Raw genomic sequence first — 15,399 nt, 5'->3', positions numbered from 1 at the left:
TATTATAAAATGAAAATATTATATATATATAATAATAATAATAATAATAATAATAATGTGAAAAAAACTTTGTACTTCCGTATATTTTAATTACTTCCGTAAGAAAAAAATGTCGTGAATTTTTTATGCAGTTTTTTTTCCTAAAAAGAATGCAACTTCATTTTGGAAATTTTAAAGTGAATATTTTTATTTTTATTCTCAAAATAGGTAAATTAGTTTAAAATAAATTAGACTTAAATATATTTTTTAATATATAGTCCTAATTCTTAACAAAAACATCCATAATTATTTATTCCCTCTTAAAAAAGTCACTCATAATCAATTATGAACCTGCTTTAGTCTATTTTAACTTATTTTTCATTGTTTAATATTTATTTTCCTACATTTCAAATTATTTTTTTAATTTTCTTTTACAATTTTCAATATTATAATTCAATTAATAATGAAAAATTTTATTTTTATAAAAAAAATTTATGTTTCGAAAATGATAAGTAACTTGTATTTTAAAAAAAATTATTCAACTATAATAAAAATAATTTATAAAATTTTAGTTAACTCAAATCTACCTAATAAAATAAAATCTCAATAAATTTATTTGGAGATTTTAATAAGACAAAATTTCGACAACCACATTTGGAGTGGAGATTTTAATAAGACAAAATCTCCACAACACTTCAAACAAAATTAGAAATTGTATATATAAAATATGATTTCTAATTAAAATCTTATTTCTCGATTTTAATATTAAAATATATTTTAACACATTAAATTGTTTAAAATTTTTTTATATATGTAATACAATTTCACGTTTTAAGCATTATTATATTATAATATATAAAATTTAAAAAACTATATAATAAATATATTTTAAATGTTCTAATATATAATAATTTTAGTATATAATTTTAGTATTTAAAATAAAAATAAAAACAATATAAAATTAGATAAATTTAATTTATTATTATAACTTTATTTTATATAATTAAAGAAAATTAGATTTTAATATTTAAAATAAAAATAATAGAAAATTAAATAAATTTAGAAAATATTTTTTATTATATATAATTAAAAAATGATTGAAATTATTTTGGTTTTTAATATATTAAAATTATTTTGAATTTTTAATAAATAAATAAAAATAATCGAAAAGTTAAAACGAATAACGTTAATCGGAAATAAATAAGTTTAAGAAGAATATTAAAGTTTGACATTAAGTAAAAACACATTAATATGATAATTTAATTTAAAGATTACATAATTTAACAACTTAAAAATGAGCGAACTATCTATAAGATCCTGTACCACATGGAGGTTTTCTTTGTTGTCTTGACGAACGTCTAAACAGAGGTGGACTTTCATCATCATTGTTTTCTTCTTCGTTGCCGTCAGATGGAATCTCGGATCCATTGAAGACATTGTAGGTCGATAGCAATGCATGGTAGGAGTTGGATGAAATGCGGAGGGTGGTGTCATTGTTGAAGTATCAAACATCTGCGATGGACTGGAGAAAAAATATTTCCTTGTGATGGAAAATTGGTGTAAGTTGATGGCACTTGCTAGTAGGAAAATTGGGTAGACATGTTGTGGTGATGGCCCATAAAGTTGAATATTTGTGGTGGTTGATTGGGACAGATTGAAATTGGACCTGTTGTCCAATTCATGCAACATTTGATGAAGACCCAACATGAAGAAGGTGACCTACAGAATAGTGTTGTTGACTATCGAGTGACATGTCGTACTTTTGTTTAAAAAAATTAATGTACAAATTTTAAAAAATAACAATATCAAATGGGTACAAAATTGAACTTACATCATCTTCACATGTGTCTATAAGTGATATGTAGCAAATGGTATGAGTGATATACCATTGCATGTAAGTTGATTCATCACAAAAATGGTTGTTTTCTTGGAATGGTACTCCTTCAATTAAACGGTTTTGTCGATCATTCCACATTGTTATCCACCTTTGATGATATTGTGGCTAGTACCTATCTGATCTCCCACGCATGTCTTCTCTATGAACTTCATCGAGGTTGCATGGGTCGTGTGGAATAGGTTGTCGATTCGAATTGTCGCATCACCCGATTTGCTTGATGAAATTGGACAATTGCAAAATAGATTAAAGGTACAACCGCCCGACTTATTTGAGGTCGCCGATATGGAGTCCACAAAAACTGTTAACAATAGGAAATAACATTATTAATTTGTTGGATTACTCAGGAAGAATTTAGTTGTTAGAGGATGAAAAAGATAACCTGTTTTGGTTGCAGCTGATCTAGCGTTTTCGAGATTTCAACCACGCTTATCCCACTCGTGTTTGATTGGTGGGAATTCTGAGTCCACCTATGATCAATGTTTGTCATGTCATAATTAATACGAATTTTTTTAATATACAATATTAAAAGGAAAAAAATAAACAATAACCTCTTGGCAAGCAAAAATCCAACCCCGACAACATGTCAAAAGCACTCAATGGCTTAATGCTTGGTGAAAAGCATGTCATTCAGTCTCACGCCCAACACACTCATAGCAACATGCACGCTTCGATATTGTCTTGATTATAATTAATACCGTGATCCAATACGTGATACAAACACACCAACAAAACTGACTCCCAACTAAAGTTTGATACATTATTTAAGTCAGTCAATAACAATATATACATCGAATGAACCTGACTGCCCGATGTGTGGGCATAAATAAACTTCCAATTAATGTTAGTATGTGCGCTTGTGCATGTTGCGCAATAATAATATATGTTGCCTCGTGTGACAAGTCCTGAAAAGAAGTATTCAACCAAGATATCTTGATTGTGTTTCCTTAAACCACTGGTGGCATGGATCCCAACAATGTCTCACATAGAGATACCAAGTCCTTGCTAATAATGCCCGTAATAGGTTCCCCATCAATTGGGAGCCTAAGTTGAATGACAACATCTTCTAAAGTGATTGTCGTCTCTCTGAGTGGCAGATGAAAGGTGTGCATTTCAGTTCTCCATCTTTCGACTAATGTCGTAAGAATAGATGATGATTTATGCCAATGTTGTTCAATGTTAGTATGTGTCCGAACCCAACATGTTGAATTAAATTTTGAACTCGGTCATCAAGTCTTTCGAAATGTTTGAGAACCCAGATGGAATGTTGTCTAGGCCTAATTAGTCTTTCGTTTCCCTCCCATAAAGCCTTCGTCACATGTTTATGTTGCAACTACAAAAGGGACATATCATATGGTAGTCGTGCATTGACTGCCACTGGTAGCTGAAAGAATAAAAAATATGAAAGTTCTAAATTTCTTAAATACTGAGACTTCTAAGTTGACAAAATAAATTTAATTCTTACTTGATGATATGGACGCCCAGACAATAGTATAAGGCACAAGTTAAACTCTTGATCTCTTTAATCACATAAAGGAAACAACAATGAAGGAAATGGTGGAATGCTTATGTGAAATAACACATCAATTTATATGCATTTGAATGCAATGTAAGACATTCAAGCAACATATTCACGGTGTCATGCTTTCACGAGTGAATAGGAAACATTATTGAGAATTTCTGTCAAACCACCAAACTTTCAAATAAAGCATGATGGAGTCTTTGACTAAAGTATGCAATAAAGTAATTCCCTACAAATCCAGCCAAGATTCTCATGTGAACCAAGTTATATCGTGAAGGATTGCACATGAAGAAAAAAGCTAAAACAAATGAAGAAAAGCACATACGAGTTCAAGTGAAACTACGTGAATTTACTTTGAACTTGTATTTAGCATTGATATATTAAAATTAGTATATATTAAAATATTTAAAACGTATTTATTATATAACTTATATATTATAATGTATTTCAAATTTCTAACTGAATCGTATTTCACATATGATTTATTTTTATTTTTGTTTTTTTTTCTAAATTTAATATGTTAAAATATATTTTAATATTAAAATTGTATATATATATTCTATGTATATGATTTCTAATTTTTTTATGACAGTTTTGTCTTAACTAAATCTCTAATGATTTCGCCATTTACCTATTTCGATTTTTTTTTTTTTTCATTTTAAGAATTTCAAAATAAAATCGAACTAGTTTCAGAAAAAGAAAGCATTTGATGCAAAACTCTGAATGCTGTATAAGAATTTGATGAGCTACAGTAATCTTACAGAATAACTCATCTTCAAAAGATTAACCAAAAAAGTCAAGCGATCAAAGTGAGGAAGCGTGAAGGACATGCCGATTCTCTGCTAAAGAAAATTGCCACAACTATTAACCATTTCTGCATCAACTAACTCACTCACTCTTAACACTGAGAAGATGAGGATCAAAACGCTGCGTTTCCTCTTTCTCCTCTTTCTCTTTCTCTGCTCCCACTTCACCTTCGTTCTCTCATGGAAGAAAGAGGAATTCCGTACCTGCCACCAAACCCCTTTCTGTAAGCGAGCCCGATCCCGCATCCCCGGCTCCTCCTCCCTCGTTGCCACCGACGTCACCATCTCCGACGGCGACCTCACCGCCAAACTCACCTCCAAATCCCAACCCCAAGCCAAACCCTTGATCCTCACTCTCTCCGTCCACCAACACGGCATCCTACGTCTCAAGATCGATGAAGACGCCTCCCTCTCCCCTCCCAAGAAACGCTTCGAGGTCCCTGACGTCGTCGTTCCGGAATTCGCCTCCTCCAAGCTCTGGCTCCCACGCCTCTCGGAGGAGGATAACGGCCTCGCCTCCTCTGTCTACCTCTCCGACGGCCACTCCGCTGTCCTTCGCCACGATCCCTTCGAACTCTTCGTCCGCGACGATAACTCCGGTGAACGCGTCATCTCCCTCAATTCCCACGGCCTCTTCGACTTCGAGCAACTGAAAGAAAAATCCGAAGACGACAACTGGGAAGAAACCTTCCGCTCCCACACCGACCGTAGACCCTACGGTCCCCAATCAATCTCCTTCGACGTATCTTTCTATGGCGCCGATTTCGTATATGGCATCCCTGAACGCGCTACCACTCTCGCCCTGAGGCCCACCAGAGGCCCAAACGTCGAAGAATCGGAACCCTACCGTCTCTTCAACCTCGATGTCTTTGAGTACATCCACGATTCCCCTTTCGGCCTCTACGGTTCAATCCCCTTCATGGTTTCTCACGGCAAAACCAAGGGTAGTTCTGGGTTTTTCTGGCTCAACGCTGCGGAGATGCAAATCGACGTTCTTGCCCCTGGCTGGGAAGCTGCTGCTGAGTCTCATATCGCGCTTCCTTCTCACCGAATTGACACGCTTTGGATGAGTGAAGCTGGTGTTGTGGACACCTTCTTTTTCATTGGTCCAGGCCCTAAGGATGTTTTGCAACAGTACACGGCGGTCACCGGAACTCCGGCGATGCCCCAGATGTTTTCAATTGCCTATCATCAGTGCCGGTGGAATTACCGTGATGAGGAGGATGTGGAGCATGTGGATTCTAAGTTTGATGAGTTGGATATTCCTTATGATGTTTTGTGGCTTGACATTGAGCACACTAATGGGAAGAGGTATTTCACTTGGGATAGGGCTCTTTTCCCGCACCCTGAGGAGATGCAGAAGAAGTTGGCTGATAAAGGGAGACGCATGGTGACCATTGTTGATCCTCACATTAAGCGGGATGATGATTTTTTTTTGCACAAAGAGGCGTCGAAGAAGGGGTATTATGTTAAGGATTCCAGTGGCAATGACTTTGATGGATGGTGCTGGCCGGGTTCCTCGTCGTATCCTGATACTTTGAACCCGGAAATTAGGTCCTGGTGGGCTGATAAGTTCTCATACCAGAATTATGTTGGTTCTACGCCTTCGCTCTACATTTGGAATGACATGAATGAACCTTCTGTTTTCAATGGTCCAGAGGTATGCCAATTCATTTCTCTTTTTTCCCTTGTTTAGGGTTATGATAGGGAAGTTGGAATGAGCATTTGAAAGTTTTTCGAGGCTGAATTGAAATTGTGTGCTTGAAGGAATTCCCTTTCACCATATATTTACATTATAATTATGAATGAGCAGCATTATGATCTTATGAGCTTCTAAAATGATGCAAGGTTTGAAATAATTTGGCACAATATTGACTTCTAATAATGAGGCCTCACAATTTAGGAATAGTTTTTATAAAATAAATATTATAGCTTTAACAAATAAAGTCTAACATAAGAAAAAACGTATATGTAGATCAGTAGAGGTTAATATCATGATCAGCCAACTTATCAGTCACACCATCATGATTAATATTCTTTAGTGTTTTGTGGTGCTCAATGATAGGTTGGCTATAAAAGTTCACTTAGGGAGAAAGAGGAGAAGGAGAGTATGATGAATAAAAATAAAAATTCCTCAACTAAGATAAGATTTTACCACTGTATAATCTCATGATATGAGGGAGATTCTAAAATTTGCTGAGTCCGAGTGAAACCAAACCAACATTGATTAATAGTTCTGAAAGAAAAGAGGGAAGAGCTGGCCAAACTTGTTGGAGATCCTGTTAGCGTGCTGGAATTGTATAATAATCTTATTTCTCGATGCTTTTATACTATGTCCGTACTTATGAATCCTCATTTCTCATGATGTCTGTTTATATGCATTTAAGTTTTTTTGTCACGGAAGCAGAGTCAGGATGTATGGGTTCCATGTAATCCACAAGTTCATTGTGCTATTATGCCCCTTCAAGATTTCTTTCTTAAATTTCCAATGCTCACCTAGAGATAGTGAAACTGAAGATATGATTACACGCATTGTATTTAGGTGACAATGCCTAGAGATATTTTACACTATGGGGGCGTGGAACATCGAGAGTTGCATAATGCCTATGGATATTACTTCCACATGGCGACAGCTGATGGTCTAGTGAAGCGTGGTGATGGGAATGACAGGCCATTTGTTTTGTCAAGAGCATTATTTGCTGGAAGTCAAAGGTATGGAGCAGTTTGGACTGGGGATAACACTGCCGACTGGGATCACCTGAGAGTTTCTATTCCTATGGTTTTGACCCTTGGTCTTACTGGGGTGTCATTCTCTGGTGGGTATTGTCCTTCTCACAATGTATTTTTATTTCATGATTCTTTTCTTTGCATATTCATAGCCAGTCAATATATTTATTTGCACGAGTTAGAAAAATTCCTCTCTTTTGTTCATATATCTTGTTCTTATCTCATATACATTATGCAGGTGCTGATGTTGGTGGATTTTTTGGGAATCCTGAACCTGAATTATTGGTTCGTTGGTATCAGCTAGGAGCTTACTATCCGTTCTTTAGGGCCCATGCCCATCATGACACGAAAAGACGAGAACCATGGTTGTTTGGGTACGACTGCTTTACTTCAAGATTTCCTTGTCCCAAAGTTAATATATTACAGGTTTTTTGGGTACTCCTTTCCGCTGAACAATTTACAAGTAATTCTTTTACTGTTCATTTCTTTGTTTAAGAGTGGATTGTCCAGTGAAACATTTTTGGCAAGAGAAGGATGTATATTAAAAACCAGACTAATATCTAACAAGGGATGAACCCACAGAAATATCATGCAAATCTTAGATGTAAATGTAGAGCTGTATTGTAATTGCTAATTCGTATCACAGAGACACATGATTACTGAAATCAACAAATAACTTTCATGTGGCTACATCTCTCCCCCACATGCACGTGGTTAATAAGTGGCATTAATGTTTGGATTTATAAAATTGAATTTGATGAATATGCACTATAAGTATCTATTGTGCACCTTGACTATCATGTGGCCTGAATTGTGTAGGTATCTATTTGTCAACATTGTAAATTGATTATCTTTATGATATTGCAGAGAACGAAATACAGAATTGATTAAAGATGCTATACATGTTCGTTATGCACTTCTCCCGTACTTCTACACATTATTCAGGGAAGCTAACACTACCGGTGTTCCTGTGGTTCGTCCACTCTGGATGGAATTCCCATCTGATGAAGCTACTTTTAGCAATGACGAAGCTTTCATGGTTGGGAACAGCCTGTTAGTGCAAGGGATCTATACTGAGGTGATTTAATCAATTTCCATATACATATATGTTTTCCTTTGCAAATCATTTCCTTCTATTTTTGTGATCTTTTACTTAAGTTTGAGAATGGTTTGTTGCTGACAGCGAGCTAAGCATGCCTCTGTCTATTTGCCTGGAAAAGAATCTTGGTATGACCTAAGAACTGGAACTGCGTACAAGGGAAGGGTGAAACACAAGTTGGAGGTTACTGAGGAGAGCATTCCAGCTTTTCAGAGAGCTGGGACCATTATTGCAAGGAAAGACCGGTTTCGAAGAAGTTCCACTCAGATGGCTAATGATCCCTACACTCTGGTATGTATTCATGTTGATTTACCGTAATTCTTTTGTGAATATGCTTATTGCCAGTTGTGTCTCATTGGACATAATTCTTGCCTATTCTGTTATTTACTAGGTCTTGGTTTATTGTCTTTCTATTCAAAGCCCTTTGCTGTCATACATATACGTAGATCACAATAAAGTTTATGCTAGTTAGGGGTGTCAAAATGGATTCAAACTTGTGAACCAGCTCCGTTCTCCACGGGTTCTAGTTGGGTTGGGTTGAAAAAAATATAGTTTTTTTAAATGTAGGTCAAATTGAACCGGCTCACTTAACCCGCAGGATAAACAAGTTCGAGCTAGATTGAAGGTGGGTTGACTCATAACCCACCAACAACCTTTTTTGTAAATTTTTTCATCATTATTATTTACCACTTTTATGTTGGTTGACACTTTTGTTTCTTTAAAACTAGAATTGTATTCAATAGTATTTAAATGGTTTGGATGCTTAATTTATTTGTTTGTCCAATTATATTAGTTAACATTTTGATTTTTACTTACTATTTTTATGATATCACTTTGGTTAATGTTTAGTGAAATAAGTTGCTATACACAGGCGAGACGATTTACAAAAATTTTGGCTCACGAAAAAGTGAGTCAATTAAGTTGACTTATTTTCAACTCATTTCGTGGTGAGCCAAAATGTGTAAGCCAGGTTGACTCACTTTGACACCCCTAATGCTAGTCAGGCCCTCATGCTACTTGGCATCAGGCCATCTACTTGGCCATCTTTGAACATTGAGGCACATCTTAAGCAAATATAATGCATTTTAATATTCATTTTGCCCACTTATCTGTGATTTGAATAACGATGTTGAATGGGTACGTGTGCACTTGTGTTTTTGTGTATTTTATTCTATATGAGGATGTGTATAACGCCATAAAAAATCTGAATGACTTTATGCATTTGGAAGAGTACTTGCATGTCTGGTTGTGTATAAATAAAATCCAAAAAAAGATCTGAATCTCATTTGTCCACTAATATGTGTATCAAATGCTTGTGGATCTGGACTTATTTGAGTATCTTGATTGCTTGTTTGTTTTCATTCTAACCAAAAAAATGGCGGACATGAGGTTGAGACAGTAAGTTAGGAAATGCTGTGGCTGTCAGGATAACTATGGGCAGTAATCGAAAGTAGACAAGTAATTTACTTGATAATTTTTATGACTTTTTTATTGACAGGTTATAGCTCTGAATAGTTCCCAAGAAGCTGAAGGTGAACTCTACATTGATGATGGCAGCAGCTTTAATTTTCTGCAAGGGGCCTATATCCATAGACGTTTTATTTTCTCGAATGGGAAACTTACTTCTATAGACCTGGCACCTGCTTCAGGTAGCAATAGGCGTTATCCATCAGATGCTTTCATCGAGAGGATTATCCTGCTGGGACAAGCTCCTGGCTCAAAAAATGCACTCATTGAACCATCAAATCAAAAGATCGATATTGAACTTGGCCCCCTCTGGTTTCTAAGGGCACGCGCACCAGCTGTTGTGACTGTGCGCAAACCTTATGTCCGTGTTGCAGAAGACTGGTCTATAACATTTATGGTTTGAGGGGGAGATTTAATGTTCAATGCTACGGATAGTGCAAAACGAGATTTTGTTTCTGTAGTTGAGTTGATATGAAGTTTAATAGCAAAGTGGGGGCAAGGTGAAAGAAAAGCTCTAGTTGACGAATGTATATGCACCAACTCAGTTTGAGCGGCTTATTTAATGTAGGACTTGATAACTCGAAAGATTAACATTTGGAAGTTGCCATTCCATTGTTGTCTGCAGGAGTTATTTTGATAACGATAAATTTGTGTCATCTGGAATGATCTGTTTGTTTTGGGAAAAGTTGGTGATAAATGCAAAATGAAAGTAACCGTTTATGAATAGTGAATTGTCTATTTTAATGAATAAAACGCATTCCTCTTGGATGCGTTAGTAGTATGTGCATAAATCCGAGACTGTGCAGGGTTCACTGATACGTAACACCATTCCTTATAACAAAAAATGCACACATCACACTCCACGAACTAGTACTCCAAGTTCTACTTTCTATCTTTCAAGATGTCTTGTCCCATTTTGAGGCACAGTTCCTATCATTTACCCATCTCCTTGGCCAAGTCTCATTAAAGAAAGGATATTCTAGTAGGTTACCCTAGGCAGGGTTTGGAGGCATAATCTGTGATGATGTGGGATAGTAGATAACATGGTTTTATAGCACGTGGGAATACTTAACCAACCTATAAAAGAATTGTTTGTCTTGATCTTCTCAACCACAAACTGCATTCCTGACATTCTCTATCCACCCGTGTTGATCTCCGAAATTCGTTCTTCCCTCAGCTCAAACTACCAACTTTTCCCATCTCATACTTACGGTGAAGACAACTCTTGTGCTGACAGTGATTAGCTTGCCAAGTTAAAGACCAGTACATTCTCTCTTTATCACTCTTCATCACTGAAACCATTTCAATTCGGAGTTAACCTTTTATTTTTTTTTCTTACATAAAAAAATACAAGATTGTACAAATGGAGAAATTTTATAATTTTTGTTGGATAATTACCTTAACTAAGAATTTTTTTAATACTTGAGATATTGATAATTGAAAATTATTTTTGTATTTTTCTTCGTGAGATTGTTCTCAAGTAGCTCTTTTTGGCTTCTTGGCTCAGATTTCAAATGTATAGTTTAGATATCAAAGTACAGTTAATCCTACCTGTAGTTAGTGCATTCCAACAATATTTGACATGACAGTAGAACCAAATGTATACTGTAGATAAGATTTCATAGCCTTTTTATTTCATTATTTTTAATTTTTGTATAAACTAATTTTTATACTTATAAAAAAATTGATTGATTTATTGTTTTTACTCTTAAAAAAAATTAGGTGGAAGTTCATGTAAACATATGGATTACTTGGAGGTTTGGTACGAACAAGCGCACTGACACTAAATATCCGTAAACAAATAACAGAAGAAAAGAACTAAGAGCTGCTTTGTGGGCAAAGGATTCATCTCTGGTATTCCTTAACAGCCAAGTAAACTAAGTAATCAAGGACTCACTCTTTTGAGCCTATAGACTTCCATTTTTCTAACCAACACACAGGATAGTTGTGCTCTTTTCTGCCTAGAATTTGTTGTATTTCAGCCAACAAAAACAAGTATTATATGCGTCTTTTCCATGACTCTAATGTGTATCACAGAAAGATAGATGTCATTCAAAATTGATATTTTAAGATGGCTATTGTTATTATTGAACAAAAGGGGAGAAGAGTCAAGAAAATCTCCAAACTAGGATCAACATGTATGATACATAAAATTTATCAAAAGACCACATAATTTCTTAATCTAACGTAGGAACAAAATAACAGTCATAACCATTTTCTAAGAAACAAAATATGCTGAAGTGTTGAAAATTGCAAGTGAAGTGAAATTGGGTATAGCTAGCTCTTAATCTGTCTTCTTTTCCGGTAATTGGGATTTGTTGAGAACCACAGATCGCTTGTCCTCTGCTGACTTAGAGAAGATCTCTCCCTTATCTTGGAAATACCTCTCAAAAGCTCTTGGAAGGAAGCAAGGAATCAAGAACGTGAATAGATTGATGGAGAAATAAGCCAGATTGGCCACTGCCAGAAACTTCCCGAACCAATCCCATGCCAAGTCCTGCATGCATTACAACACTCCAAAGTCATTCATTTCACACACACATATTTACATATATACATGACACGAGACATAAGTTCTAGTAGCAATGATATAACATTATGAAAAAATGAATCATAGAAACCAAATCACCACCCAAAAGGAGCAACACTTTTTTATTATGTATTATCCCAATTGGACTGGTTTTAGAAAGTGGTTCAGTTAATTTTTTAAAAACTGGCACTGTATGGGTCAGTCAAGTGGTTTGAAGTAACTATCTGTCTCAATTCTGAAAAATGAAGAACTTGAAAAGGAACCCGCTCTTATACACAACTTTTCAATTTGGATAAAGATAATTGAGGTGAGTCTGATAGCAAATAAAAGTTTAACTATTGCCCTCATTTCAAGTGCTAATCTCTATATGAGCATTAATTTTAATGCTCATGGTTATGTTTTAATCTCTACACAAAAATGAAATATTGTGCATATATTTTACAAATTTAATCAAAATGCACTACCAGTCTAAAAAATCAATCATAAATCACCAGATGCATAGGAAGTTTGATGACTTTTGGCAATGAACACCTTTAAAGTCATCTCAAAGACCGTTTCTGATTAAACTCATATTTCATTTCATTATGATTTTAACTATTTCCTTCATGTTTCAAAATCTAGCCAAGTTAGAAGGCCAATTATCTTAATTTGATGCAAGAAAAATACCTGAAAGTTGGCATTGATAGGCAAAGTCTTGTTGAGCCAGACATCATTAATCCAATCAATATCCACAAAGATCCTCCGGACTGTGTAGATCACGGGCACCATGGCCCTCACAGGTGGTGAAAACAAAGACAACCCACTAATGATGTTCTCAGTCAATATTTGGAAGGCTAACAAGAACAAGTGCGGTGTGGCCGAACGCACAGCATGTTCATCCCCTCTTGCAAACCCTCCAAGCACATAAGCCAGTGGCAAGAACAACCCCGTAGTGGTTCCCAAAACCACATACATTCGGAACATTCTGCTCCCTTTGAAGATCTCAGTCCCCGACCCAGATGGACCTGATGATGACGAATTTGATGGAAAGGCAAAACGTGAGAGTGCCAAAATGTAAGAAGAGGCAAGTACAGGGAAAGCCAAGTCAAGGACTGGGACAAGGCCACTTGCTGAGAACACCAAAATGAAGGCCACAAGCTGAAGCTCTATCATGCGTAGTGAACCCATCATGCTACCAAGTCCTGCCTCTTCTGATTGTCGTTTAGATTTTGTGCCTGCTGAAGGCACCTTCTGTTCTCCCATTGATGCTGGTGGACGAGACATTGCTAGAGACACACCCGACATCTTCTTCTTGTTTATTCACTTCCTATCGAAACAACATTAAACAAAGATGTTACATAAACATGTCTCACTCACAACATCACATCCCTGACAATGATCATAACAATAAGAACAACAATTAACCTTATCTATTGTTCTTAAGGTACTTCTATAATGCAAATACTTATTACAGAAGTAAAACTAACACATTAAACTGTATAAGTTGGGTGGTCATTAATTGTTTACATAAGAGAGAAGGTGATATATTAGGCAAGTGATAGGCACTTACTAGAATGGTGGTGAAGAAGAGGGGAGAAGTTAAAGGGGGCAAAGAAAAGAGAAAATGGTGTAAGAAGATAGAAGAAGAGAAAGAAGTAGAAGTTTTGGTTCAAAATGATGAAGCGCTGCCGTAGGCGATGAAAGAGACGAAGCAAAAGGATGTCGCGTTGATGAGTTTATGATCCTAATTTGGTGGAAGAAGCCATGCACTGCTCCATGCCACGCGAATGCAGCATGCACGACACTTGTTTCATTGTTAGCTTATAACTTCCCAATGATCAACACGTGTTACCTTCTACTTATAGCTATTGCCCAAGATTCTTCTTCTTTTGATTTCTTTCTTCTTTCTTATCATCACTGCTTCTTATGTTAATCCTTCACTTTCAAATAATGACGGTTCATAAAAAATAATAATATACTTATATTTATCTTCACTGATGACAATATTACAGAAAAGTAAATGTTATATAAGTTGCTTTACAGCATTAGAAAAATACATGTTAAGAGATCTAACTCAGTTTATTTGAAGATATGTATCTTACATGTGTTAATCAGTACCTTTATAAATCAGAACAATAAATATGGATTATAATAGAAAGCCATTGATGAACGGTAGGATTGAATGTAGGGCAGTTATAATAACATAAATTGTGAGATTAAGACAGGTAAAGGGAACAATTGTTTGGATTCAAAAGTTTATACCATTTCAGAGATTGTTACGTGGTTAAAAACTAGAAAAAAAATCATAAATTAAAAAAAAATTGATTGTTTTTTTTTAAAATAAATTTTTTATATTTATTCTATACCGTCAATAGTCTCACATTGTTTAGGAGTCGAGGTCCATAACACTTTAAATACATTCTCTATTGACTATATAAAATTAAATACCATTCTGATGGCACTGTTGAGCGCCACAAAGATAGAGTTGTTGCCAAAGGGTTTACCCAACTTGAAGGACTTGATTTCTTAGATTACCAAAAATTGGATTTTAAAACAACTTGATGTCAATAATAAAAAATTTAGGTAATCTCACTTACTTTTTGGGACTGGAAATTGCTCGCAACAGTACTGGTCTTCATTTAAGTCCACTCTTTCGTAACATGGTATCAGAGCCATTTCGAGCCTATCTTAGCGAGTATTTGTTGGGCCTATCGTGCCATCCGCTATCGGGTCGCTATCGGACCACCCAAAATATATAGTCCCACGCACGAGCTTCTATCTATCACTCTCGGCGTGAGGGGGTGTGTTGGAGATCCCACATCGACTAGAGATGAAAGCCTTTCATACACTCCCTTTCCAAAAAAAACCAGTACACCTAACACTACACTAAGATTTATTGGAGTTGTTGCTAAAATATCGGTATTAAACACGAAACTTCCGGCGGGCCAGGAGCCCAAACAAAGGAAAGAATCGGTTATATTTTTCATATGATTTCATCGTATATAAGTGGGTGCAAACCTCACCCCATTGAGCCGGTTTTATGGGGTTGAGTTAGGCTTAAAGTCCACTTCGTAATAGAGGTGTCTTTAAGAACAAAATCATGATGAAGTTCTAAGCTTCAAAATGAACAATACTTTGGATGCGGTATCCTAGGGATGTTATCTCAATGAACTAGAGGTAGGAACATTGTAACAATGTTATCTTAATTAACTTGAGGTTGCAATATTGGACATTTGTAATATTCCTACTTCACACAAAAACAATGATCCAAGACTCAAAAAAATATTAAAAGCTCTTTGATCTCTCTTGAAAACATTTTTATTAAAACTCTCTTCTTGTTTTTTTGAAATGATCATTAACAAGCTATTATATAGACTTTAAAAAGTGGTTAAGACT

The 15,399-nt window shown here is 35.5% G+C and overlaps 2 protein-coding genes across 2 annotated transcripts; one reads left to right on the top strand and one right to left on the bottom strand.

Moving 5' to 3' along the window:
- Window positions 1–4,096: 4,096 nt before the first annotated feature.
- Window positions 4,097–10,220, top strand: LOC137822889 (probable glucan 1,3-alpha-glucosidase). Its single transcript, XM_068627906.1, has 6 exons — window positions 4,097–5,861; window positions 6,744–7,017; window positions 7,167–7,302; window positions 7,796–8,006; window positions 8,112–8,318; window positions 9,526–10,220. The coding sequence occupies exons 1-6, from the start codon at window positions 4,308–4,310 to the stop codon at window positions 9,895–9,897; spliced, it is 2,754 nt and encodes a 917-aa protein (XP_068484007.1). The 5' UTR covers window positions 4,097–4,307; the 3' UTR covers window positions 9,898–10,220.
- A 1,332-nt stretch (window positions 10,221–11,552) lies between these two features.
- On the bottom strand, window positions 11,553–13,732 carry LOC137822906 (uncharacterized). The gene is made up of 3 exons (XM_068627931.1): window positions 13,574–13,732; window positions 12,691–13,330; window positions 11,553–11,991 (listed from the first exon to the last, which is right to left on the bottom strand). The coding sequence occupies exons 2-3, from the start codon at window positions 13,306–13,308 to the stop codon at window positions 11,779–11,781; spliced, it is 831 nt and encodes a 276-aa protein (XP_068484032.1). The 5' UTR covers window positions 13,309–13,330; window positions 13,574–13,732; the 3' UTR covers window positions 11,553–11,778.
- Window positions 13,733–15,399: the final 1,667 nt, after the last annotated feature.

Source organism: Phaseolus vulgaris, chromosome 9 (assembly GCF_000499845.2).
Source record: "Phaseolus vulgaris cultivar G19833 chromosome 9, P. vulgaris v2.0, whole genome shotgun sequence".
NCBI lineage: Eukaryota > Viridiplantae > Streptophyta > Magnoliopsida > Fabales > Fabaceae > Phaseolus > Phaseolus vulgaris.
This window is presented reverse-complemented; position numbering and strand designations above follow the sequence as displayed.